General features: G+C 54.7%; 1 protein-coding gene and 1 long non-coding RNA gene across 3 annotated transcripts in view; one reads left to right on the top strand and one right to left on the bottom strand.

Annotated features, from left to right (window-relative positions):
* LOC136309582 (uncharacterized) overlaps positions 1-17,344 on the bottom strand; it is a 96,881-nt gene extending 79,537 nt beyond the window's left edge. Inside the window, exons 1-4 of the long non-coding RNA XR_010726308.1 lie at positions 17,121-17,344; positions 6,669-6,727; positions 5,732-5,799; positions 3,339-4,378 (exon numbers count right to left, since the gene is read on the bottom strand). This is a non-coding gene — a long non-coding RNA (uncharacterized lncRNA). The remainder of the gene's footprint in view (positions 1-3,338; positions 4,379-5,731; positions 5,800-6,668; positions 6,728-17,120) is intronic.
* SHH (sonic hedgehog signaling molecule) lies at positions 15,207-24,309 on the top strand. 2 transcript variants are annotated; one of them, XM_066237966.1, is made up of 3 exons: positions 15,207-15,506; positions 20,599-20,860; positions 23,531-24,309. In XM_066237966.1, the coding sequence occupies exons 1-3, from the start codon at positions 15,207-15,209 to the stop codon at positions 24,307-24,309; spliced, it is 1,341 nt and encodes a 446-aa protein (XP_066094063.1). The 2 variants fall into 2 exon arrangements, with proteins under 2 accessions (XP_066094063.1, XP_066094064.1); XM_066237967.1 differs by lacking the exon at positions 15,207-15,506 and adding an exon at positions 19,336-19,453.
* Positions 24,310-26,121: the final 1,812 nt, after the last annotated feature.

Here is a 26,121-nt window from a genome sequence, read left to right as displayed (position 1 = left end):
AGTCCCTTTCCTGCCGCATGGCCAACCTGTCCTTCGTTCCACAATCCCCACAGGACGTCAGTCACTCTTCTGATCGGCCAGCACACCCACATTTGGCGCTGGGTGCGTTCCGTCTTCAGAGAGGCCCGTCCAACCACTGTTTCTCCCCTTCTACCGCAGACAACTTCATATCCAAATGAAATGCGGCATAGGGGTGGGGACGGTGGCCAACTGACCCTGCGGCCATCCATGGCCCCTGCACAGCACGAGGTGGACCGCGCGGTGATCAAAACTCAAGCCTTCACTTTCAAGGTGAAGTTCTTCTGGAAGTCAGAATGAACGTTTTCTTCTTTTTTATCCAAATTGAAGAGGAGGTATGGGTGAAGTGGCTTGTGTGTTGGCCAAGCTGATGTCCCTGCAGGCAGGCGGTGGGGAGGCTGTGCCCAGCAACTCCCCGGTTTCTCACTGGCCATCTGCCCTGGAGTTGCCAGTCAGCTGAGGGCGGTGACAAAACCACCACTTCACAGAGAAAAGGACTGAAAACCAGCGCAGCCCATCTTCTCATCCAAACACACGGAAGGCCATTTTAGCAACAAAAAATGACCTCTGCTCAGGACAGACAGCAGCAGCCAGGATTCACACACACACTAGCACACCCTGGGAGGGGATGTAAGTGTCAACACAGGTGCATGTCCCCCACGTGGGTCTATCCCATACCTTCCTAGCAAAGCAGGGCTGGGGAGCACGTCGCATGCCTTGCAGGGGGTGACAAGGCCAGGTCCAAAATGAAGCCAGGCCAAGCAGGCAAAAACCCAAAGTACCGTATTTTTCACTCTGTAAGAGCACTTCTTTTTCCCCAAAAAGTAGAGGGGAAAATGCCCATGCATCTTATGGAGCGAATGTTCACTTTTTTTTTTTAGCTGCTGCAGGGCACTGGCTGGTAAACATGTAGAATGAGCACCAGCGGGAGCGTAATCATCCCACCACGGCGGCATGCGGAGCTCGGTTCACACCCACCACAGCGGCGCATGCGGAGTCCAGATCACACCCACCACAGCGCAGCGGTGCATGTAGAGTCCAGATCACACCCACCACAGCGGCATGCGGACCCAAATCACACCCACCACAGCGGCGCATGCGGACCCGAATCACACCCACCACAGCGGCGCATGCGGACCCGAATCACACCCACCACAGCGGCGCATGGGGAGCCCAGATCACACCCACCACGGCGGCATGTGGAAGCCGAATCACACCCACCACGGAGGCATGCGGAAGCCGAATCACACCCACCACGGCGGCGGCATGCGGGGACCCCGCATCTGTCTGGGCTTCTTAAATTCTGACACCAGTGATGATGAGTTCCTAGGGTTCCCAGACAACTAGAAGAGTATTTGAACATTAAAAGTCTCTTCTCATTTGTTAATAACAGTGCTAATGGTTGTTAATACTGCTGTTGAGCAGTATTATTTACATTGTTGAAATATGATTGTGGTATATTTTATTATTTTAATACACCATTTGGTTCAGAATATATTTTTTCTTATTTTCCTCCTTAAAACCCTTGTGTGTCTTATGATTAGGTGTGTCTTATGGAGTGAAAAATATGGTAATTTCTTGCAGAAGGCCAGCTTGCCAGTGTGACACAGGATAGCCTGGGAGTGGCCAAAAAGGGCAGACAATTTCTACACTAGAGGAGTCCAGAGAGGACCAAACGTACGTCTTGGCCAGCAAGTCACCATGTACCATCTCCCAGTCCTCAAGTTTCAGGCTCCCTCATCAAATAATGACAGGTCTCCACAGTGAACAGCGGTGAACGGCAAACATGGACCCCGACTTGAATTTGTACAAGATCCTCCCTTACCGCTCACACCTCCCGCAGATACACGCCCTGGAACCCTGGCTCGGAATCAGGAGCGAGTGCACATTCTTCAGAGACACCCCCAAAGTGAACAATACTTTTCCTTTAAGTGTAGAGGCTATTTTTTTTTTTTTAGAAACACCAGAGATGTCAGAAGCCAAATTCAGTGAGTGAGATAGGCTGTCCAACCAGGTCAGACTTCAGTGAGGGTTCAGCTTCCCAGAGTGAGAACCCAGAAGGGAAAAGCAGTCCCTGGATGTCCGGTCACGTGCGCTGGGTAAGAGAACCTGTGCCCCTTTCCTTACAGAAGATTTGCATGTGCATGTGTGTGCTTGCATGTAAGCATGTGTTCCCATGTGTAATAAATCTGGATTCTTATCCCAGCTCTGCTTAGGAGAAACCCTACCTGAATTTGGCTGAAATGCACATGCACATAACATAAGCTTAAAGACTCTGTGACCTCTAGGGGACACTGGTCACACTGGTGAACATCTGGGTTTATGAGACCCCAGCAACAGAGGCACAAAAGTTTCCCCAGGTGAGAGGGTGAGTGGGCTACCACTTCCTGGAGGAAAGGCCGCTGACCCCAACCTCAGAGCTGCTGGGTCGGGCATGTCTCCCTCCCCCCCGCCACGAGCAGAGTCAAGTGTGTGAGCATGAAAGTATCCTGGGGGTGACAGTCCGTCTGTCTCTGCAAGGAGCCATGGTGAACTTTATCTGCGTTCAGGGGAAGGCCAGCCTTTTGTATATTTAGTAATGGAGTGAAGATAAGATTTCCAAGTGAATGGTGCGAGGAACGCAACCATGGAACACAGCCCAGCTGTGGCCACAGTGTCCACTGGGAGCCGGCCCGAAGCTCAGTCTCCCCAACGCAGGGTACAGGTGACAGTCCTCACATCTATGGCTCTGAGACAGCCCAAGCCCAACCAGGTAGAGCGCCAAACTAATGACACAGCTCAGCATATCTGCAAACCTGCGTGCCCACGACTGTTGTCCAGATATAGTGAACAAAGACTGCTGACTTCAAAGAAAGCTGAGTCACATGACCATGTCTTTGCTTTCACCGCAGTAGATCAAGTACATATCTAAGGGTCTGGCTTTTGGGGTGCTGGTGAGATAAACTTGCAGGTCTGACCCTGAGACACCTTAACCACAGGACATGCAGGAGAGATGCTCTGCTTCTCAGTGATGCTGAGATTCAGGGCCAAGTCCTCCACCACTCCCTTCCCTCCCCAGTTCCAGGGTCTCTCCCCACAAAAGAGTCTCTGGCTCTGAAGCCCTTTTCTGCAAAGGTATGGCCATTTTTGAGGACAACCACAAAGGGTGTCTCTCTCAGGTGCAATCACAGGAAATGAAATGGTTTAGTCAATGAAAATTTGACCTTCTACGTTTCCAAGTCCACAATCACGGCCATAATAAACCCATCTGTTCATAAAAAAGTAAGTCACTGAACCAAACATCATTATTCTGGAAAAAAATAATAATATTAGGGTCTTACCTCATATTTTTATCTTTCACGGGTTCGCTTATTTCTGCCGTCTGACATCACTTGATAGGGGTGCCAGGTGTTCAAGAAAATGTCATGAGACGTAAGCTTCACCCCAAGGAAACTATATCCATGAACTCATTTTTTTCTAATTCAGTTCAGTGAACTTTAAATCTTCCCCGCATCCTCACCAGGTACCAGTTCAGAAAGCAACCAAAGTTCTTCAAGTTTGAACACCAGGGTCCCTCAGTTCAGATCACAGAACAGTGTCATTGAAGAAGCATCGTTTGAGACTGACTGAATAACCATTTGCCGCCCACCTCCCAACACGGGAAGCCCTCACACTGACTTTGAACAAAACTGGCTCCATCGCGGCCAAGGATGAGGTGGGCCAGGTCCAAATGGAGCTGCGTGTGTGCCAAGAAGTGTCCATCAGTAGCGGCCCAGCAAGAGCAGCCTCGGGTCAGTCCAGTGAAATCTCCACGTGCCCAGAGACGTAACTGTCCCACATCCCGGAGCTCAGAGGAGCAGGACAGGCTCTCTTCTGACCCTAGCCCAGCACCCCGGCTGGGCACAGGACTAGAGACCCTCTCCCAGTCCAGCAGACAGGCAGAAGACAAGAAGACTTGAGCAGTTCAGTGACAAAGGTTGGCAGGGGGCCCAGACCAGGCAGGAGATATGGGGACAACTCCAGGCACCTGGTTTCCCTGCCTCTGCCCTCCCTTCCCTGCAGTATGACCTCCTCATGGTGACAATCTCCAGGGGTCTTTGCTGCTGGTATCGGCAGCCCGGGTCACCATGTGAGCCAGACACTTGCAAGAACAAGTGGACTCCAGACAAAAGCCCTGGAGCCCACATTCTGCATGGAGTTGGGCATGGATCTATGACCTCTTTGGGGACCCAGGGTCCTCTTGCAGTCTTCTTCTGGTTCCTGGATGTACTCTGAATAAATGAGGCTCTCTGTGTAGACAGAGGGTCGGCGTGCGCATCTGAAAGGCCTTACTGGGGGTCACTCATGAGAGTCTGATGACTGCGTCAGACCACTGTGAGCTCTGCAGGAAGTAAAACAGAGGTCCATCCAGAGAATTAAAATGACCTGTTAGCCAACATAGTCCATCAACCACTGCCCTGATTTTCGATGTCTCCGGTATTATTGGTTATGAGTCATGACCGTGGCAAGAAAGGGACCTGGTGATCTTCTAAGCCGGTGGAAGAGGGTGGACAGCACTTCAGACAGCTCCCTTCTTCCTGGGGCAGGGGGTGTAATGTCCGTGAGGTTTTGGGGTGAGGGGTGAGACTCCATGGGGTCTCTCAGAGGTTCACAGGTTAGGAGGCTGATAACCATGCCAGCGTGAGCAGTGACAGCCCCACCATGCCTGGCATCACAGGACACCTCCTTTACCAGGTGTGCCATCTTTAAGGACCCAGCACACTGTTCTGACAGCCCAAATACCAGAAGAAACAGGCTGCTAGACGCAGGAGGGCCGCCAGACGCCTCTGCTCTGTCTCAGTGGAGCCTTTCAACTGCCCTTACACTCCGTGTACCCCTCTGTGAAGTGGGAAGGTCGGTGACCTCCTCCACAACATGTCCAGGGAGACATTTCAATGAAGGGGGAGCTCTGAGGAGCCACAAGCCCCAGACGAGCCTCCCCGTCAGTGGGCCGGTTTGCCCACTCCTCTCTCCTGAGTCCCCCCCCTTCTCTTCCACCAGCACTCTGACTTAATTCCAGATGGAGGTCCCAGGCCTGGGATTCCCAGCTGGACTTGGAAACCACGTCCTCCCTCTGACTCCGTCCCCTGGTTTCCCACCACATGGGGAGGGCAGGAGGCCGGGGCTGCAGAACCATGGACAGCTACTACAGCAGGGAGGCTGGAGGACACAGAAGCCCTCACTCACTGAAGCCATCCACTATCCTGTCGCGGGAGGGGTAGGGGAAGGGAAACCAGGCTCAGTGCCAGCTGGAGGGGCCGGCTGGTTGAGACAGTGACCTGGATCACTCTGTGCATTGCATTTCTCTGTCCATCAAGCCGTGAGTCACTTCTCCCCAGTGCCGGGCACCCAGGAGGGGTGGCGGCTGCTGCCGCTGACCACACTGAAGGGCTCCATCACAGCACCCATCTGCTGAGGCCCCGCCCGGGTCCTTGTGAATGGTGGAGGGCCCCGGGGCCTACTGACCACCATCTCTCCGTAAAGCACCTGTGTGGGAAGGTGTCTGCCTTCAGCCTGGTTCCGGGCTGGAGAGTCAGGGGAGGTGTCAGAAAGGGCAGCAGATGGGAAAGGGACCAACTGAGGGTCCCCTCACCTCGAGGAGGGGACTGCCCTTGGTGGTCACAGCTGAGCACCTGTGCTGGGTGCCTGGTACGGAAGCAGATTTTTGACGTGTGGGGCCACCTCCTTGCATTACCTCTCTGATCACACCTCCTTTCTGCACAGAACACTCGGAGGCCACAGGCTCAGGTCTCATGTTTGTTCCTGAGGACAGATGAAAGCTCTAAACATGGGTATCGACCACAGGTGTATCAAATAAACCAACTGGTGGACATACAAATACACGGAAGATGTGGGTCAGTGTCCCCAAGCTGCCCTGGAGTCTCCAGCACCCAGAAAACAAAGGGGGCTGAACTACCCTGAATGCCCCCCACCTGGGGCAGCGGGTGCGAGAATGGCCTCCCATCTGAGCGTATGCATTCTAGGTCTGACTTTGTCCATTGCAACCCTTGGATGCAAACCCGTGCATAAAATGAGCCTCAGTTTCCCCTCCTATAAAATCCGAGGTTGGGACAGATGTCTCAATTTCCTCCTTAAAGTTCTGAACGTCAATGGTGTGGTCCAGAGAAGATATCACATGGGCTTTTAGTTAGTTAGTTAGTTAATTAGTTATTTGATGAGTCAGAAACTCGGAAGATTCCATGATGTCCAGAACTGAGCGGGACTCGGCTACAGGGACCGCCTCCTAGACCACGGCCCTGCCTTCTTCATTGGCAGCCCTCTGAGCATGGCGCGTGTGTTTTGATTTTTCTTCCTTACTCCCTGAAAGATGATTTATCTGGCTTTCAGAATAGAAGGCTGAAAGGCCTAAAGTGTGTATGTGTGGCTTCTGGGGTTGTTTCGACTTATAAATATTTTAACAGGACTCTTATTCCTTCCTAACAAATGTCTTAGAAACCTTTGTACCAGGAGCAAATTCCTTGCTGTTGGGTTTTTGTTGTTATTTCTTTTTTCTTTTTTTTAAACAAAGCCTAGCTTGAGAGAGAGAGAGAGAGAGAAAAGGTTCAAGAAAATTGTCACCATTTTAAACACCCCTAAAGAGTACATGAGGGTCACACTTGGTTTGTACCCACCTCTAACACTCTGATGACAATTTTCCATTATTCTTATAGCGCTCTGGCCCCTCAGGAACCTACAGAACAATTGGAAACAGATCTGTCTCATTTTAATGATTCTTCTGAAGAGCTCTGCTATGGAGGAACTAAGACAGGCTAGATATATAAACCTTCCATTGGGGAAACTGTAAGGCCGCGTTAGACAACAGAAAAGTCCAAACCTAACAGCAGAGCTCACCAGGACCCTTGGAGAGGCAGAAGACAGGTCTAGATGGCCCGGAAGCCATGGTGAAAGTGGGCAGAACTTCATGGCAGAGACGGTGGCCCTCACGTGGCCAGTCACACCCATGTCCATTGGCGCTGTGGGGACCCGGCCATGGAAGATATGGGTCCAGATGGGAAAGCTTAACACTGACAATCCTTGGTTCACCTCTGACCTGAGACCAGCTTTCTTAATCTCTCTGTCCTTCTTGCAAAACCATGCCCAGAAGGCCTGACCTGTGGTGGTGCAGTGGATAAACCGTCGACCTGGAAATGCTGAGGTCGCCGGTTCGAAACCCTGGGCTTGCCTGGTCAAGGCACATATGGGAGTTGGTGCTTCCAGCTCCTCCCCCTGTCTTTCTCTCCTCTCTGTCTCTCTCTCTCTCCTCTCTAAAATGAATAAATAAAAATTTAAAAAAAAAACCATGCCCAGAAAAAAAACCACTTTAATAACCCCAAGGTTGTGTCCTTCTGGCTCCTAGCTGCTCTCTGAAGATGAAGAAAGACAACCTGTCCCCCAACTCCTGGGTGTTTGGCCATTCTGAAGACACAGGTTTCTGCGCGGCAGGGACGCAGACTATGGTGTGGGGTCACACGCCGCACATGCACTGGGCAGCGGAGGCCGCATGGCCTTCAATACCACAACAGTGAAACGTATAATTGCCCTTCGAGCTGCTCAGATGATGTTATGATGCTGGGAGCCAAAAGATGACAGCAGACTTGAACTATTGCCCAAAAGCAATTACTGATTAGAATCGACTATTTCTACAAAGAAAGGTGACCGATGGATTAGTTGTCACATTACGGGGGGATTTAGGCAAAACATTGTAATTGTTGAAAGGGGCTGAGCTCCCTGACATTCACGGGAACAGAGACCATTAAGCTACAAGGAGGCTTCTGGGTCAGTCCATGAACTTGAAAATGAATAGGATGCCAGGATGACCGGGTTTCCCAGGGCTGTCTTTGAACGCAGTCTCCCCTTTCCATTGGGAGAAATGCCGCCACGCCCGTTGGGACCCCTCGGAGACCTGAGCCAGCAGTGGCATTCCGAAGCCAGCCACACCTCTGCCACGAATCTTGCCTTTAATAGGGGATTATAAAAATGCAGACCTCGTTTAAACACGCAGTAAATTAATGGGAAATGATATGTGACTAAATAGTTGAAATTTGTTGCCGTGCCTTATTTGATTTCCCTAATTACACGTTTTACTGCCTCCTTTATAGACTCGTTGCCTAAGGTAGCTTGTCGCCTTTCTGCCCACTTCTCTGTTAATAGCCAAATCGAAATGCCATGTGATCGCACTGGCATGCAATTTTAAGATTGCTTCCAAGCCCACTGACGTGTGTGCCCTGGAGAGAGAGATGGCTCTACAGGCCTCTTGGTGGCAGCCTTTGAGGAGCGTTCTTGACCATTCTGGCCAACCTGCACCACCTCCCCACCCACCCCTCCTCCACCAAACAAAGCTCAACAAAGCGAGGGTATAAATACATCAAGGCAAGACAGAAAACACATACACAACACCCAGGACCACCCTGTGATGGAGAGACATGGGAGAAGCCAGGACAGCCCAGCGCATACTTGGTCTGCAGCCGTGGCCCAGGGAACCCAGCTGTTCCCACAGCAGGAGGGGGCCACAGATGGATAACCTCGGAGGGTAGGCTTTGTGCTAGTACTGCTCAAACAGAGAGCTGGGGTTCCGGCAGCTCCTCTGTGTACTCTGGGGCAAGTCATCCTCGCACTGAAAAGGCCGGGAGAAGGAATTTGGAGTTTGAGCTGTCTCATTCATACCTTTGAGTTTCTCTTGGCATCTCCCCCACAACCCCCACCTCTCTGTCCTCCCTACCTCCGACCCTCCATCCCCCACTCTCCTGACCACCTATCCATCATGGAAACAAGTGACATTGAGCTCTCTCAAGGGAAGGGGCTGATTAGGAGTGTCCCTTCTCCATGGAACAGCCCAGACCCCATTGGGCGTGTGTCAAAGCGGAAGCCAAAGAAACAATGTTCTCAAGGAGAAAAAAAAAATTTAAGAGGGCAGGGACATGGCCCGAGATGAACCTGCAGCTCGAACGTCAAGGCTAAAAGAGCTGAGTTCCAGAAACAGGGTGCTAACACACCAGACTCAAGGTCAGAGGCCAAGCCACAGCAAGAAGGACAGGTTAAAAGTCAGAAACCAACCCCTGTTCAAAACCCTGGGCTTGCCTGGTCAAGGTATATATGGGAGTTGATGATTCCTGCTCCTCCCCCTTCTCTCTCTCTCTCTCTCTCTCTCTCTCCTTTAAAATGAATAAATAAAAATAATTTTTTAAAAAGTCAGAGACCAACTGAGGGACTCTGGGAACCATCGCCCAAGCCCTTGTTGGAGCTTATTTTCTTGCTCTGTCCACACAGAGAGAGTAACTCAAATCTGCCTCCACCTCAAAGCACCGCCAAGCTGACCACTGCCCTCCGGAAATACATGGTGTTGGAGATGCAGCGCCCTGGGGCCAGCTCAGGCTATCGCAGAAGTATTCCCCATGAGGAGCCAGAGCAACAGAGAGGTTCAGTCAAAGGAAACTATTTAAGGGGACATTCTTAAGAGGAAGGGACAGACACATACTGGGATCTGTCCCTTGAGGTCCCATCACTGAGCTTCGTCCCTACTGGCTGTTGACAGAGGCAAGATCAGATCCTTTACTGCAGTGGTTCCCAACCTTTTTTGGGCCACGAACCGGTTTAATGTCAGAAAATATTTTCATGGACCGGCCTTTAGGGTGGGACGAATAAATGTATCATGTGACCAAGACAAGCGTCAAGAGTGATTCTTAGACGGATGTAACAGAGGGAATCTGGTCATTTTTTTAAAATAAAACATCATTCAGACTTAAATATAAATAAAACGGAAATAATGTAAGTTATTTATTCTTTCTCTGCGGACTGGTACCAAATGGCCCACGGACCAGTACCGGTCCACGGCCCAGGGGTTGGGGACCACTGCTCTACTGGAAGGAAGATGATTTAAATCTATTCATGGGATTGAATGTTGTCCTTTTTGAAAGACACGGTCCATGGTAGCCCCACCCTATTTAAACACAGTTGAGTTATTTCATGCCCAGTTGCTTTGGCCTCATGGATTTGTACCGCGCAAGTGGCAAGTCCCAAAATGAGATGCTGGTCACCATGTGAGTCGGTCTAAAGGCAAAATCGCTTTGCACAGAGGGAAATGTCATCGCCCTCTTTCAAGACAACAAAGAAGGGAGTATTCTTTAGAGGGAGCTGGGGAGGATGAGGGGATGTGGCTGGCCTGTCTCAGGTGCTGGGGTGTAGGACCCCATGGGCCTCCCCACCTCCACAGGGGGTTGGCCTCTAACAACAGCCAAGACACCCCTGTGAAGCAGAGGTTCGTCACTTGGGAGGCAGAGGACCGATAGGCACATCTCAGGGGCAAGGGGAGAGTATGTTCACAGCAGGGGGTGGGCAGGGACTGGGCCTCAGTTTCCCCACTGGAAAGAGACTGCTGCAGGAGGTCTAAAATCAGAGCTCTAAGATCTGGAGCATGCATTCACATGCATGCACATGTATACATACACACTCACATGAACACACATATACCCTTACACACTCACACATACATTCTGACACATATACATACTCACACACATGCACATGTATACATACACACTCACATGAACACACACACACATATACACACTGACTTCTCACTATGTCTCCCATACCTGCCCTTCAAAAAGAAACAGAAACTCACAGAGCTGGAGTCTGAGCTGGTCTCATTCCCCCTCCATGGGAAGCAGTGTGGCTCCTCACCAGGTCCTCCTGGGCCTGAAGACATTCTAGAAGGATTGGCCTGTCCTGAGGATGGGGCTCTCCCCCAGTGCCCACCCCCTGTGGGCTTCCAGGACCCCTATCAAGGAGTCAGCAAAGCAGAAATGCATAAGATTGTTGGGAAGAAGAAGTCAGACACCCTCAGAAAGCATCACAACTTGAGCCCAATGAGCCTGTTTGGCCCATATACTGGACCAAACATGGCTTCTGTGTCCCTGGCCAGATGTGTGACCCTCACGTGTGTCAGCATCCCCCACCCCCACCCCCCACCGAGTCTGAAGGCAGCTCCTACCCTGAGCACCAGCATGGGGTACCGGAGACACGGGAGGTAAAAGTCCAGATGGGGCATGATCAGTGCCCCTGGGTGACCAGGAGAAAAGTCACTGACAAGGTCCCTGCTCTTGGGGACAAGCATACCCTCCTCAGGGATTGCAGCTCCTTGGATGGGCGTACTGTACACTTCACAAGTTTGCTGAACAGAACCAGCCAGAGTAAGGGCTGAAACCATAGGTCTTGAGGAGGGAAGGGGACTCAGGATGTCATCTGTGCTCTGCTCCACAGAGTGATCGAGGCCAGGATGATGCCAGGTCCTGCCCCCAACTCCACATGGTGCAATGCATGGCTGCAGCACCCACCTGCCATCCCTTGCCATGCCTGCTCTGCTCAGCTGGCGAGCACTGCCCTACACATGCCAGCCCACACGTGCAGAGGTCTGTGTGTCTGAGGGCCTCCCCCTCACAGGAGGATGGGGGGGCAAGGAGCTTGCTGTACCAGGGCTCTCTAGGGAGCTGGAGACTCAGAACCCCCAGGTCCTGGGGTGGCACCAAGACCCCAGAGCTAGAGGACAGGGCTGGATGCCTCCCTCCAAAATTCAGGGGGAGGCCCTGGCTGACAGTCCCAAGGAGAAATGGAGGCACAGATACTCAATTTGCCAAAAGTGTAAACAAAAACAGAAAGAAATGGAAAGCCATGCTTGGAAAGAGCTTGGGATGAAGAACTCCCAGAAAGAGACATCAGAGGGGAGGGGACGCTGAGGAAGAGGACATACAGGCTGAGGGGCAGAGCCCCAGAGGAGGGCGACCACCTCAACGGAGACAGGGCAGCCAGCTGTCCGCTGTGGGCACAGCAACAGTGCCACCAGGAAGGGAGAGGGAGATGAAGGGGTCGCAGAAACAGATGCCAGCATCAGGGCAGGATGGGACCAAGTTGGCTAATCCAGGGGCCTCCCCCTATCTGGTCCGTGCGAATTTCCCAGCCCCGCGGAGCTGAACCCGAAGGCAGAACCAGGAGGCCATCTAGCGGTGGGGGCGGCTGGCGGCAAGGGCCACCGGAGGCGCCACCTGGGGGTGGGGGCAGAAGACAGGGAGGCAGTCACTGTCCTCAGCAGGGATGCTGGTGAGGGATGGAGGGGTGGAGGCCGATGCTCTCAGGAAATGGAGCAGAGCTAGGGCTGATGAGAAATGGATGCTGAGGGTGAGCTGGGGTGTCAGGGCAGGGCAGGCAGAGCTGGAGTTTGGGACTTCTGACCTGCATGGGGAGGGGCCCAAAGTGTCTGGAGTGGGGTCAGGCAAAGAGAGGGAGCCATCTGGTGTTTGGAGCCGGGGAAGTGGGGGTGAAAGGGAAGGGAAGGGAAGGGAAGGGAAGGGAAGGGAAGGGAAGGGAAGGGAAGGGAAGGGAAGGGAAGGGGGGCTTAGCTTCTCTGGGTGGTTCAGCTGATGCCCCTGTTGCTAAGGCAATACATACAAATTGCAATTGAGTTTGGTCCAGACTCCTCCACCACCTATCTATTGAGGACAGAAGCAAGTCCTCAGAAATAAGGGTCAGTGCTGGGTTCTATGGTGCATCGTTGTTCCGTTCTTGGGGACTGCGGGTCCCCAGGCCAAGAGCAGCGACCCACCGGCACCCTGAGTCCGGCCTCCCTAGTCCGGCTCCGTTCCCAGCGCGCAGACCGCTCCGCGTTGCGGGTCTGAGGTCTCCGTACAGGCGGCATCTCAAACCCTGGGGCGCGCACCTCCCGCTGCCTCCGCGCCCTGGTAGTGACGCGAGGTCCCTAAGCTGGAGCCGCAGGGTCACGCCCGGTGCTACTGCGGCCTTTTGCCTGCGCCTGGGTGTTTGCAAGGGAAGGCGCAAGAGCAAAAAAAGAGGTGGACAGGGAAGGGACTGGGGTGAGGCCAGACGCAGGGCGTCCGGTGGGGAGGGGCAAGCCCAAGTCTGCAGCGTCTCCAGGGGCTTCTCAAAGCCCTCACCGCACCACACCGCACTTTCGGATGGGGTTGCACTATGCACTGTGCAGTGACTGCCCTGCGCAAGTTGACCCTTCTGGTCCAGGACGGTGTGCGTTTCCGTGTCTGTGCTCACAGGGAATACACGCCCGGACACCGAGTCAGAGCTTCGTCGCCTGGCAGACCTTGGTAGAGCTTGGGGGCTGCTCGCCCACCTTGCTCAGGAGTGGGTGTTTCTCCCAGTAGTGGATTATTCACCAGTCATAGGGCAGAAAAAGCAAACCAGGTGGGGTGGGGGCCTGGGACCCACCTGAGGAGGACCCGCATAGATGGGCTGAGCCTAGATGGTGCTGGTACCCTGCGAGGCCCAGCCAGAGGGCTCTTAACACATCCGCCTTCTGTCATCTGCCCCCCAACACACACACACACACACACACACACACACTCCAAAAAGGTTGTCCCCCAGGGGACTTGCCTGGATGGCTGGCAAAGCCCCATTGTTTCGAGGACCAAGCTTCACCCACTTGATCTGGAGTTCAGGGAGAGCACATAGCTTCTTCACAGAGGGTCAGCCCAGGGCCTGACTCTCAGGGCCAGCATGTCCATTCCACACCAGGTGCCCTCACTTCCTTGACTTATTCTGGAGTCATTCTAGCTTGAGTGGGATGGGAGGGCCGAGGAGGAGAGGGCAGGTCTTGTAAAAAAAAGGGGGGGGGAGAGGGGGTATTTCTGATGTGATTTTTCTCTTTAAATAGGACTTTTTTTTCTGAAAGATGCACAAGGACAGGGGACTCCAGTGTTACCAGCTCTGAAAACTGGATGCCCCCTTTTGTTCCCCTCTCTCCCCACCCCATCCATCCTGGGAAGGGGGCGAGGGGGCTGCATCATCTCCATCTCGGGCAGCAGCCTCAGCACTGGCTTGCAGGGCTCCACCGGAGAACCAGCTCAGTAGGATGTGGAAGGAAGCCTGAATCCCACATTCAGCCCACCCCTGGCCTGTACTTTGCTCAGATCAATAGGCCATGGGGGTGGTATGCACACAGCCTTGCCCACTCACCGCTGCCCCCAGGCACAATGGGCCTCCGCCCACTTCGCAGGCAGGCACCGGGCTCGACCCCCTTCTCCAGGCTCGGGTTCTGGGCCCAGACCTGCTGGGCCCAGCGGGTAAGATGCCTCAGGTCACCCCTGGTCCAGCCCCTGAACACATCTCAATTTCATGTCCAAGTTAACCATGACATATTAATTGAAATGCAATCAAGGCTCAGTATTTTTCAAGTTCTCCTGAGGCACTTTAAAGCACTCCACACACATAGCGATGCTGTATGCTGTGGTCAGTCAGAATTCCCTTTCGCCCAAAGATTTTGAATATTTTGGGAAACCCACAGACCCTCTGTCTTTAACATGCAGGCAGACCTGGACTGCATGATCAAGTCTCCGGTGGAAAACAAAAAACAAAAACTAAAACGTTTCAATGAGACCTGGGCAGCTTGGCCTCTCCCAACATTGGAGAGAATACTTATTTGATGATCCAAGCCCGGGGGCGGGGGGGGGGAGGTTGGGGGGTGGGTCTAGACTGTCCTTTAAAAACTTAAGTTGGTTTCAACTGAAGCACCAACCATTCTGGGGAAAGGGAAGGGGGAACAGCAAGGTAGGCACAAAGCAGGGGGTAATTGATGTCACTGTAGGCAGAGGACAGCCACTCTCACACTCACCCCTGTCTTAGCTACGTTTTTTTTTTTTTTTCTTTTAACTTGAAGCCTTCCGGTGAAAATAAAGCAACAGCAGCAACAGAAAAAAAAAAATCTAGTCTTTTTTAGGGTTAAACATCTGAAGAGAAGCTTGTGCTGCCTTGGCCAATCAGATACGCCCCTGCCAGCTATAATATAGTACTGAAGACAGCCTCTCTCACAAGCTCTCCAGGCTTTCTACCATTTAAAATCAGACTCTTTTTGTCTTTTGATTGCTGTCTCCCGCCCCAACTCCGATGTGCTCCGTTATCAGCAACCAGCAGCCTGCTGCTCCAGCCCCCGTCTGGGTGGGGATCCGCCGCGAGTCCCCCGCACCGGTGGCTGCGGCGGGCAGGGTTCTATAGAAAGAGAAAGAGCGAGAGGCAGAGAGGAACGAGGGAGCGAGAAGCCAGCCAGCCGAGAGAGGAAAGGAGAGCGCAGAGGCGCACACACGCTCGCTCGCTCGCTCGCTGGTGCGCGCACACAGACCCGCACGGGGACGGCTTTGAAGTCACCAGGTTCCATGGGCGAGATGCTGCTGCTGGCGAGATGTCTGCTGGTCTCCTCGCTGCTGGTGTGCTCCGGGCTGGCATGCGGACCTGGCAGGGGATTCGGGAAGAGGCGGCACCCCAAAAAGCTGACCCCTTTAGCCTACAAGCAGTTCATCCCCAATGTGGCCGAGAAGACCCTCGGGGCCAGCGGAAGATACGAAGGGAAGATCTCGAGAAACTCAGAGCGATTTAAGGAACTCACCCCCAATTACAACCCCGACATAATCTTTAAGGATGAAGAGAACACCGGAGCGGACCGGCTGATGACTCAGGTAGAAACCCAGCGCTGGGCTTGGAATGTGTCGCTTCCAAAGGGGGTTCTATGAAACCAGGCAGTCCCAGACTTAGTGTGTTTGTTCGTCAGGCAGATAGAAAGGCAATATCAGCCTTGCCTTCTCCACCCACCTGCCGACCTGCCATCCCTTCCTCTTCCTGGAGAGGAATGCAGGTGAAGGGTCCAGCTGTATAAGTTCAGGGTGGGGTGGGGTTGGGGGGAGGCGGATAGGAGATGTGTGGTCCACGGATGGCCCTGATTTGATTTCTCCATCAGGGATGGCCTTCCCATTCTGCCTCCGCTATGGCTTGTAACTTGGGGAGACCTTCAGGTTGGGGGCATCTACCCTTTTCCAAGTTTGGAGTGGAAATGGAGGGAGGTGGGGGGCAGGAATCCCCCGTGAACATGAAGTAGCTTCCAGGTCACTGTGCAGAAGAAGCCTCTGGCATCAGACCTTAGAGTTTCCACATTCCCTTCTCCTGGGCTGTTCTTTCCTACCACACCCCCACACACACACCCTACTGCCCCCACTAAAGACCTTCAATCGGAAAAGCCTGCAGACAGCTCTGACCAAAGGCAGGGGATGCAGAGGCCGGGGGCTAGTCCCTGGCCCTGTCGCTCAGCTCCACTGGGACTCTGTGGGGACGGGGTGCCCATGAGAGTGTGAATGTATCTATATTTCTTTAAGGATGCGCTTTCATTCTCCCGGCCCGGGTACCTGAGGGGAGGGACTTAGAACTTACTGGCATTGCATCAGTCCAGTTTTCAACCTGCCAGCTTAATGGACTAGCAGAGGGGGCTGGTGAGAGGAACCAAAGCCAACCTGCGTCCTCTCTCCTCTCCACCGCTGCTGGAAACTGCTGGCTGCCAGTCTCCCTGCCCGGAGTGGGCTGTCTGAAACTCTGCGCACGTATAACTGAAGCTAGAAATGGATTTCCTGGCAAATATAGGTCAACATCCTTTTTATTGCCCTATTAAAATATTAAAGTCCTACCTTTAGGGCTAGGAACGCACCACGGCTGACGGAGGCGCTGAAGGGGCGCGAGAGCAGGGAGGGTGGGGGGTGGCGGGACAGAGACACCATCTTCGGGCTCTGGGCTCCCAGACCCAGCTCGGCCTCGCTGCGGAGCAAAGAGAGGACACACGGGCATCCGGGAAGCCGGGAGGGGGGTGGGGGGAGAGCGAAGGAAAGGGTCCTTCTTCGCTTTCTCATCTGCTCGCAACCACCTTAAATCTGGACCGCGAGTGTGGCCGCGCGCGCCAGTGCCCAGAGCAGGACGAGCCGCGGGTAACTCGACGCAAGTCTCGGGTCGCCCCGCGGTGTGGTCGGCGGCGGGGAGTCCTCCACCCCTCCCAGGGCCCCTACCCCGGGTCACCCTACTCCCCCGGGAAGGATGGGGGGTTTTCTCGGTGTCTCTTGGCGCCGGAATGGAAAGAAGAGAGGTAGAAACTGGCGGGGGTGGGGCGCTGGGACACCGGAGGACCCTGAAAGGGAGGGGTCTGCGTTCGCCCCCGTGGGCTCCATGCCGACGCTGGAGAGTAGCCCTGGCCTGTGCGCCCAGCAGCGAGCGCGGAGCCGGGCACCCAGGCAGACGCATTCGGCTCCACTTACTGCGGGCTGATCGATCCCGCGGCTCGGGTTTCAGCGCACGGGGCGGGCTGCGGCCGCCTCTCCACGCGCCCTGCGCCGCCAGGTCCCGGCTAAGAGCAGAGTCCCGAGGCCGGGGTCTCCCCGCGCGCGGGCGGGGAGCTCGGTGCCAAGGCCAGGAAGCAGCGCAGGCTCCGCCACCTCCCGGGCCTCGGCGCCCCGCCGGGGACCGACGGCCCAACGGCCCGGCGCCCCGCCACTCTCGCCGCCGCGTGCGCTAGCAGCATTTGAACTTCTGACCTTCTGTCAACTTCCCTCAGACGAAGAAACGAAAACAAATACTTTTTTTCCTTGGGCAGTGGCTCTTCCCGTTCTCAGCACAAAAGGACGGGGGAGGGGCAGCCACGGTCGGGGTGGTTGGGGAAAGCCAGGCCCGCATTGTATCACGGACCCCACAAATGTCCCCCCAAATCGTGGATGGCGGGGGGGGGGACGGCCTGGAAGGTGCCCTTAGTGTATCCTTTCCTGTCCCTTTTGCTCTGATTCCATGAGTTGGAGGGGCGAGGGGGACGGTGCAGGCATAGGGTGAAGTCGGAGGATGTAGGTGGTGAGGGGCAGGGATGGGGTGAATGGGTGAACCAGGGACCGCCTTCCAGGCCAGAGGAGGTTAGGGCACCTCTGGGAACCTGCGCACCAGCTGGCACCTCAGTTAACCACTTGGATTCTGTTCTCAGGTGCGTGTCCCTCCTCCCCTGTCTCAGTGCGTCTCTATCTCTCTAATGCGACTGCCGCCCAAGTCCCTCAACCATGGCAAGATCGTCCCCAGTGGAACTTTGAGAGCAGTTCTGGAACGCATGAGCTCCTGGTTAATATTAACTCGGAGAGGGGAGTGCAGACAGACACCCTGTGCCCGCAGGCCGCGGGTGCCAGGCTGGGTGCCGGTGGCTGGGGGCTCTGAGGGGGCAGGGGGCCGCGAGGGGCTGGGCCTGAGGACTGTGAGGGCATGGCCTGAGACTCTAGGTTGAGTAGATTTCTGGGTCCGTGGCGGTCCTTGGGGCACCGCGCTCAGGTGTGGGTTTGAGGAAGGTTTTCCTGTTGTGAGGGGAAAGGCCTGGCTTTCCGGAGTGGGGTCAGAGACGGGGATGTGTGTTAGGGACTGGGGGGGATCTCTTTTGCAGTTGGAACACCCCCTCTCCCGCGCTGGGGAAGCCCGTCGGCCCTTGGCAGTGACAGTCCCTCTCTGGCACTGGGCGCGCAGCGGCTGCGCAGACAGGGGAGGTGGCGGGAGCCTAGGCGCGGGGAACCACCCGGCCTCGGCGACACAAAGCGGCCCGGCGGCCCCGCTGGGCTTCACGGTGGCTGAACAGAGTCGGGCTTGATTCTCGGCACGAGACTCAGTGAATTCAAGACCGGCCTGGGCTTCCGGGCTTTGGCCGCCACGATCGCCCGGCCGGGGCGCAGCGCGTCCTTGCAGCAGGGGGCCAAGGCCGCACCGGGGGCGGGGCGCGGGGCGCCGACTCGGGCCTGCCTCGTCCTGCGTCCTCGCCTGGATCCTCCACCGCTGGCCCAAGTGGCGCAGCTAAGCGCGCGAGGGGGGGTGTCCTATGTCCTCCCCGTCCTTCCCTACCCCTCCCCCGCCAGCTGTCCCGGGGGCACGCTGTTAAGTGCTTCTTGTACCCCCACCAGACGGGAGCTGGGGTGAAATGGGGGCTCCGGACACTGTGTGGGTGTATGTGTGTGTGTGTGTGTGTGTGTGTGCGCGCGCGCGCGCGCGCGCGTCGCTGGTATGCGCCTGCGCCAATGCAGCTTTTAACTGACCCTGGTTTACTGATTGATTTTCATGTAAAACGCGTTTAATCCTCAAGATGACCTCACTCAAATTCTGCCCTTCCGACTTTTTTTTTTTTTTTTTTTTTAAGAAAACGGCTTTCAGGCCCAGAAACTTGCAAGCGCTGACCTGTTACCAGGGCCGCCCTCCCCACACCCCACCCCCATTTGTTGTATGTTTAACTCTACAACCATATTACTGGGTTTTATTGCTGCCAAATACACAAGGCTTTTCCTGTTGCAAACTGTCACATCCCCTTCTGCAATGGCGCCCCTCCCCCACTCTTTAGGAAACGAGTCTCCCACGCGGTTATTAGGGTCCTTGATGGGGCCGTTTTTTCCAGCCCGGTAACCAGGCTCCTGAGCCAAGCGCCCTCCCGCCTAGAGGCCAGCCCTGCCCCTGCAGACGTCAACTTGAAATTGTCGCCCGTCTCCCCTTGTCTCAGCTTCTCCCGCGGATGCCCCGTGAGAACTTGGTCATTTTACCCTCCTTTAAATCCTGCGCCCACCAGCAGCAGGATAAGCATCCAGTGAGTTCACAGTCACACAAACGCACACACCTGATTCAGCTGTTTCTATTGCGTCCTTTTCTGGGACCCAGCGAATACACTGGGATGTCCCAGAAACCGAGCTCCACCCACGCCAGCATGTCCTGCCTACTCCTTTCCTGACTCCCACATGCAGCTTCCTCACTGGGGGGTCAGGGAAGCACAAAGGGCCTTGTCCAGAGGGAGACTCCCCAAGGCGGAGGACTCCCAGGCCTCAGGCCTTTCTGGCTTCCCCATCCCCTACCCCCCATCCCCCACCCTTCCCACCGCACCCCCTCCCTCCACCTCTGAAGTTTGCTCTTCAAACTTGCTGGACACCATTCTGCGCTGGAGCCAAGAAAACAAGAGGGGGAAGGGAACAGGTTTAAGGAAAACAAGAGACACAATCAGAGCACAGAAAAGCTGGGAAAAAAGAGTTCCACAGGGCAAAGGAATGTGGCTGTCCAGATAAAGACTGTTTGTCGTCTGGCCTGGCCCACACTGAAAATTATAACTCACCTGGTCCGCCTTTCACTGCTTGCTCTCTCCCAACCCTTCAGCTTTGCTATCAGCTCCCTACCTCCTTCTCTACCTTTGGCTTAATTCTCACCTCAGATAGGCATAGGGCAGGAGGGAGGGTCCAGAGATAAGGCAAGGCTTTTAGCTCTTTAAGAAGTATACAGTGCGTTTTGCTTTATTTCTGCAAAGCTGCACCCTGGGCCTCTCTCGGGCCTCCAGGTGAGGGGAGTGTACCCAGGGAGAAGGGTAGAGCCTCGCACAAGTGCAGAGAAATGGAACCACAACAAGGGGTGGGGTGGAGGACACCTTAGAGAAGGTTCAAAGCATGGCCAAGGGCACCCCTGGTGGATTTTCCAGCCTTTGTCTAAAAACACACTTGTTTCCAAAATCTTATTTGCATCCCAGGCTATGGTAGGAGCTTTGCTAGTTTGGGATTTGGGGACAGTTTCTCACCTCATCCCTAAGAGGAGCTGTAGACAATACACCACCGACCTCATCCCAGTGAATTCTGGGCCTGGCTCCCCACTTCAATGTCCAAACCTTGTCCCCAGGGACTGAACACAGCAGCCCTAAAGGAGACGGGTGTCAGCTGGATGCTAATGTCTACTGGGTCCCCCTTCTCTCTGCAGAGGTGTAAAGACAAGTTAAATGCTTTGGCCATCTCGGTGATGAATCAATGGCCAGGAGTGAAGCTTCGGGTGACTGAGGGCTGGGATGAGGACGGCCACCACTCGGAGGAGTCGCTGCACTATGAGGGCCGCGCTGTGGACATCACCACGTCAGACCGTGACCGCAGCAAGTACGGCATGCTGGCGCGCCTGGCGGTGGAAGCTGGCTTCGACTGGGTGTACTATGAGTCCAAAGCACACATCCACTGCTCCGTGAAAGCAGGTGAGTGACAGGCCGATCTTCCCACAGCCCCCTACCCCATGCTAATGACACCCCCTCCACCGGCTCCAGACCTGCCCATGAGTTGTCACCTGTGCACTCCATGGCCTGACTCAAGGCAAAGCAAAGAAAATAGGGAGGACACATGAAGGTCTGGGAAGGGATAGAAGTGGCTAATGACTGTGTTATTGCCATGGGTACAGCCCTACGAGGCTTGTCACCAGCCAGGAATTGCCCACTCCCTTTAAAGCCCCGATGTAGAGGGCATATGGCTTCCTGAGCCGTCCCCAAATGTTTCCGGACCTTCCGCTGCAGGTGGTGGAAACAGGGAAGAAAAATGGGGGTGGGGGGCACTTTCTTTGTGAGAGACTGCAGCCCTGCATGGTTAGCCAGGTCTGGCCTCATCCTTCCTCTCATTTAGGGCTTACGAATCAACCGCCCCACCCCACCCCTAACACCACCAACCCAGCACAAGAGGTTCTGTCCAGGGTGTAAGCCCCTGGTCCTTCTCCCTTCCTCACGAGCACCTGTGGATGCTAAACTAACTTAACTCACTCACTAAGCCTTTGGGGAGAGGCCTGGTGGGAGGTAATAAACCCAGCAGTCACCACTTCCAACATCTGGAGGCCGCAAGCCCAGAAGCACCGTCCTGGCTCTTTAGAAGCCAGCTGGGCTGCCCTGAGCCACAGGCAGGGCCAGGAAAGCAGTCTGCAGCTGCGGCTGGGCCATCCCGCCGCTGCTTCTCGAACCTGCAATGCCACATGCGGTTGCTGGCTGGCGAAGGAACCGCTTTGAGAGAAGGGTCTTTACGCCCACACATGCGCGAATATCCCAATTTGGCGACTGCTTCTGTTCTGTCTCTGTCTTGGCACAAATTGGCGCATTTAGCAAAACAGTTCACACTGAATTTTGGAGGAATTGTGTCTTCTCCCCCCCCCCCCGCCCCCCAGTTTTGCCTGTTTGTCTCCTAAACTGTATTTTAATAGCAGATGTGAGTAGAAAAACATTTTTAAAGTGTCAAGACACACTTCGTAGGAAAAAAAATAGTGGCTTATTGTCACAACAGAAAGACAAAGAGTGTCAGGGACAGAGGAGAAGGGGTCTAAGCCCCCGGATGAAGGAAAGACAGCACCCCTCTTTGAGGGACCCCGAGGGGAACCCCTTGGGTGGCTCTTTCCTCCTGCCCAGGGCACGTGCTTCCCGAAACTTCAGAGCTGTGCTAGAGCACGGACGCACTGCCCCCTCTAGAGCCACCCCTATCCGTGGGGTCCCCCTGGCGGAGGTATCCCTGGAGGGGAAAGGGATATCCCTAAAGGTCTTCTCGCAAATGAGCAGCGGTAATCCCGACACAGGACCCCGCCGGGGAGCAGACCCCAGGCGCGCAGAACCTCTCATTGGCATTCCGCGCACACGGGCCGGGATGCAGCGCGCTGCGTGTCAAGCAGGGTCGTGTGACTCGACAACTCGGTCTCGCTTGCGTCCCGGGCCGCATTCCGGGGGGCTACCGCAGGCCTCCAACGGCCAGGCCCGCACTTCATGCCCAAGAAACCGATGAGAAGATTAAAAACCCTCTGTAATTCCAGCAGGAAGATTCTTCCTTGCGATCTCTATTTGCAAAAAGCATGATCCCAGAGATTGGAATGCAAAGAAGACTGGGGCCTCCACGCCCCTCCTCCCGGCCCCCTGCGCGCCACCCGCTCTGATCATTGTCCTAGGGACAGTGAGCCTCAGAGATCGACGGAGGGCTCGAGAAAGCGCGTCGTCAAGGGGCCTTGAGAACCCGGCTGCTTCCAGAGCTCTCGCCGGCCCCGCCATTTAAAATTCAAATACACATCTTGAGAGCTTGGAAGAGAGGCCTGGCTGTGCAAATAGTGCTTGTGAGGCCCGGGCTTCTGGAGAGCCCGCGTGTGAACCGCGGCGGGGGGGGGGGGGGTAGTGGCGGGGGGGGGGGTGCACCTGAGCAAATAGGAAGGGGGCAGCCTTGGAGCCGGAGACACTCTTCCGAGAGCGTCTCACTTTGAGCACCGCCATCGCAATGACAACGCTGGGTCCTTTATTGGATTTTAATTGGAAAATCCACAGAAGCCCTGGGTTTTCACACCTTGGTCAGTTCTCTGGAATGTTTGTCCAGTTGCTACAACTACAACAGCTATTTTCACCCCCTGTCCCCGTCCCCCAACACACCGACACCGAGGCCCATGACGGGCGCTGGGGGCGGGCGGGCGGGGAGGGCTCACCAAGGCGCAGCCGGGTGCTGAAGCGCTTTGAGGGGTCGCCGCGCCCCGCGCTGGGGGCGGGATAGAAGGCGAGAGCACCCTGGCGCCCGCGTGAGCTCAAGGAGCTCCCTGAGGAATCCAAGTGGAGAGCAAATACCCTCTGAATTCGTGGCGAGGTTGGGTGTGTTCTGAGCAGGAGGGTGGGATGGGAGGAAGGAGGAAAGAAAGGAGTGTAGCCAGCTAACCTTTATCACTGCCAGTCCATTCCTAAAAGAGTCATTAAGGAATGTGTCTGCATCTGAAGTTTGTCGCCAAGCGGTGGGGAAGGTCTGCACTGGACCGGCCCTTATTCTCTCCCGGAGCTGCGCGCGGGACCCCAAGTGTGCGCTCCTCCCCACACGGGCCTCGGTCTCTGGACTCACCATCCTGTCCGCTCTTCTCTCACTCTTCCTTACAGAGAACTCGGTGGCGGCCAAATCGGGCGGTTGCTTCCCAGGATCGGCCACCGTGCACCTGGAGCAGGGCGGCACCAAGCTGGTGAAAGATCTGCGCCCCGGGGACCGCGTGCTGGCGGCCGACGACCAGGGCAGGCTGCTCTACAGCGACTTCCTCACTTTCCTGGACCGCGACGACGGCGCCAAAAAGGTTTTCTATGTGATCGAGACGCGGGAGCCGCGGGAGCGCCTGCTGCTCACCGCTGCGCACCTGCTGTTTGTCGCTCCACACAACGACTCCGGCGCGGGGCGGCCGCCGGAGGGCGCACTGGGGCGCCGGGCACTCTTCGCCAGCCGCGTTCGGCCGGGCCAGCGCGTGTACGTGGTGGCAGAGCGTGGCGGGGACCGCCGGCTCCTGCCAGCCGCCGTGCACAGCGTGACGCTCCGCGAGGAGGCGGCGGGCACGTACGCGCCGCTCACAGCACAGGGCACCATCCTCATCAACCGGGTGCTGGCGTCGTGCTACGCGGTCATCGAAGAGCACAGCTGGGCGCACCGGGCCTTCGCGCCCTTCCGCTTGGCGCACGCGCTGCTGGCCGCGCTGGCGCCGGTGCGCACGGACCGCGGCGAGGACCGGGACGGTGGGGGTGGCGGCCGCGTCCCCCAGTCCGCGCCAGGGGCTGCGGACGCGCCAGGTTCCACAGGCATCCACTGGTACTCGCAGATGCTTTACCAAATAGGCACCTGGTTGTTGGACAGCGAGGCCCTGCACCCGCTGGGCATGGCTGTCAAGTCCAGCTGAAGGCTGGAGGGTGGGGAGGGGGGGAGGGTGAGGGTTGGGGACAACAGCAAGATACAGCAAAAGACACACGGAAAAAGTGCACGGAATGAGACGTTAATTATAATAATAATAATTAATAATAATAATAAAGTAGGACAGCCCAAAGTAGACTTATAAGGAAACCGAGACCCCGGGAAGTTCTGGCGTCGTGTTTAGTTCATATATATATTTTGGATTTTTTTTTGTTATTGTTTTGTTTTGGTGTGTTTTTTTTTTCACCTCTCCTGGCTATTTATTTGTTTGGTATGAATAGATGTTTTAAATAATATGAACCGGACCTTCAAGAGCCTTAAATAGTTTGTTTCTTGGATAATTTATTATTGTCATGTGAACTGGACTCACAGGGGGAGAGATTATTTTGTGAGGCCTAGCGACCTGCTCAGAGTCTATATTTTTCTACATGTCCCCTCGTCCTGACGTTCAGAAAGCAAAGCTGTGCTGGGCACCCTCCTTCACAGCTCCTCCTCAGCAATGTGTAAACTAAGACACGCCTCATGGGGTCCACAAAGTATATTTTTATACACAGAATTGTAAATTAGATTTTTTGAGAGATCAATACTTAACTGAATTACATTTCATTTTTTTGAAATAGTGTAAAATATGAAGATATATTATTTTTAATTTAACTAATTTCCAGTGTCAGAGCCCCATTGCCTGTAGTATCTTCATGATTTAACATTCGCTCAGTTATCACCATGTGGGGCCACATTCTTGGAAGTTGAGACTGTTACACACACACACACAGACACACACATACGTTTCCTTTCTTTTCTCCTCTTCCTCTTCTTCTTCTTCTCAACAAACTGGAAGATCTCTGTTATTTTTAACTTCAAAGAATTTATTAGAAAATGATATTTTTTAAAAGCGCACACATAGCGATGAGCCCACGCGGATGGAGCCTGTAGTTTGTACAGAGATAAATGAGAATGTTTTTTGCATTAATAAATTGAGAATATCTGCTGTAAATTTACTAAACTGTATTTTTTGAATATTTTGTAACAGTTTTATAGAAATAAAACGTGCCATGCACAGACCGGTTAGTACATAATAACTGAGATAATCCTGTTGCGGCCCCTGTTTCTCTTCTGTCTCTTGGCTGTTTGTTCCCTGGCATCATGGTGAGCTGCGTTGCTCACAATACTCTGAGTTCGGGTTCATGCGCACATGTCAATTTTCACCACTGGATTCTCCTCAGCTCTGTTTGTGTTGATTGTGCGAACGTCTTCCTACCCTGTGAAGGTTGGGGGTGCTGTGCTGGGTACTCTCTGGCTGCCTGCACAAACTAGCCTAGCGTACAGGCCAAGGGTGGTGGCCTGGGGACAGTCACCCAGAACTCACTCTCGGGCTCCGTGTAATTGGCAGGCCTGGCTCCTGAGGCTTGGGTGACCCAGGTAGAATGCTATGTTCCCCAGCCTTGCAGCGAGGTCCCTAGATGCTTTCTGAAGTCCTGGGGACCCTTTAAGGAAGGTCCCCCAAGGAGAGGGCAGGACGTTGATCCTGTCTGAACCTCACACACTCTTTACTTGAGGCTTCCCCTGGTACTCAGGGGAAGCCCACCATGAGTGCACGTCCTGACCTTCCCTTCATGGACCCCCTGGCCTCCTCTCTCCTCTCTTGCCACAACCACAAGGGTTCTCAGGGGTCCAGGGACCTCGGCCCATGCTGCTCTCTCCAAGTTCAACTTGTCTGTCTGTAGCAGCAGTTGTCATGCATGGACTGTGGTACCCAGGGCACAGTTCCCCTGTAGTGGGTGCCCTGTGGTGGGCATCCCAC

Source organism: Saccopteryx bilineata, chromosome 6 (genome assembly GCF_036850765.1).
Source record: "Saccopteryx bilineata isolate mSacBil1 chromosome 6, mSacBil1_pri_phased_curated, whole genome shotgun sequence".
Taxonomy (NCBI): Eukaryota; Metazoa; Chordata; class Mammalia; order Chiroptera; family Emballonuridae; genus Saccopteryx; species Saccopteryx bilineata.
The sequence above is the reverse complement of the archived record's forward strand: the minus strand, read 5'-3'. Positions and strand labels throughout refer to the sequence as shown.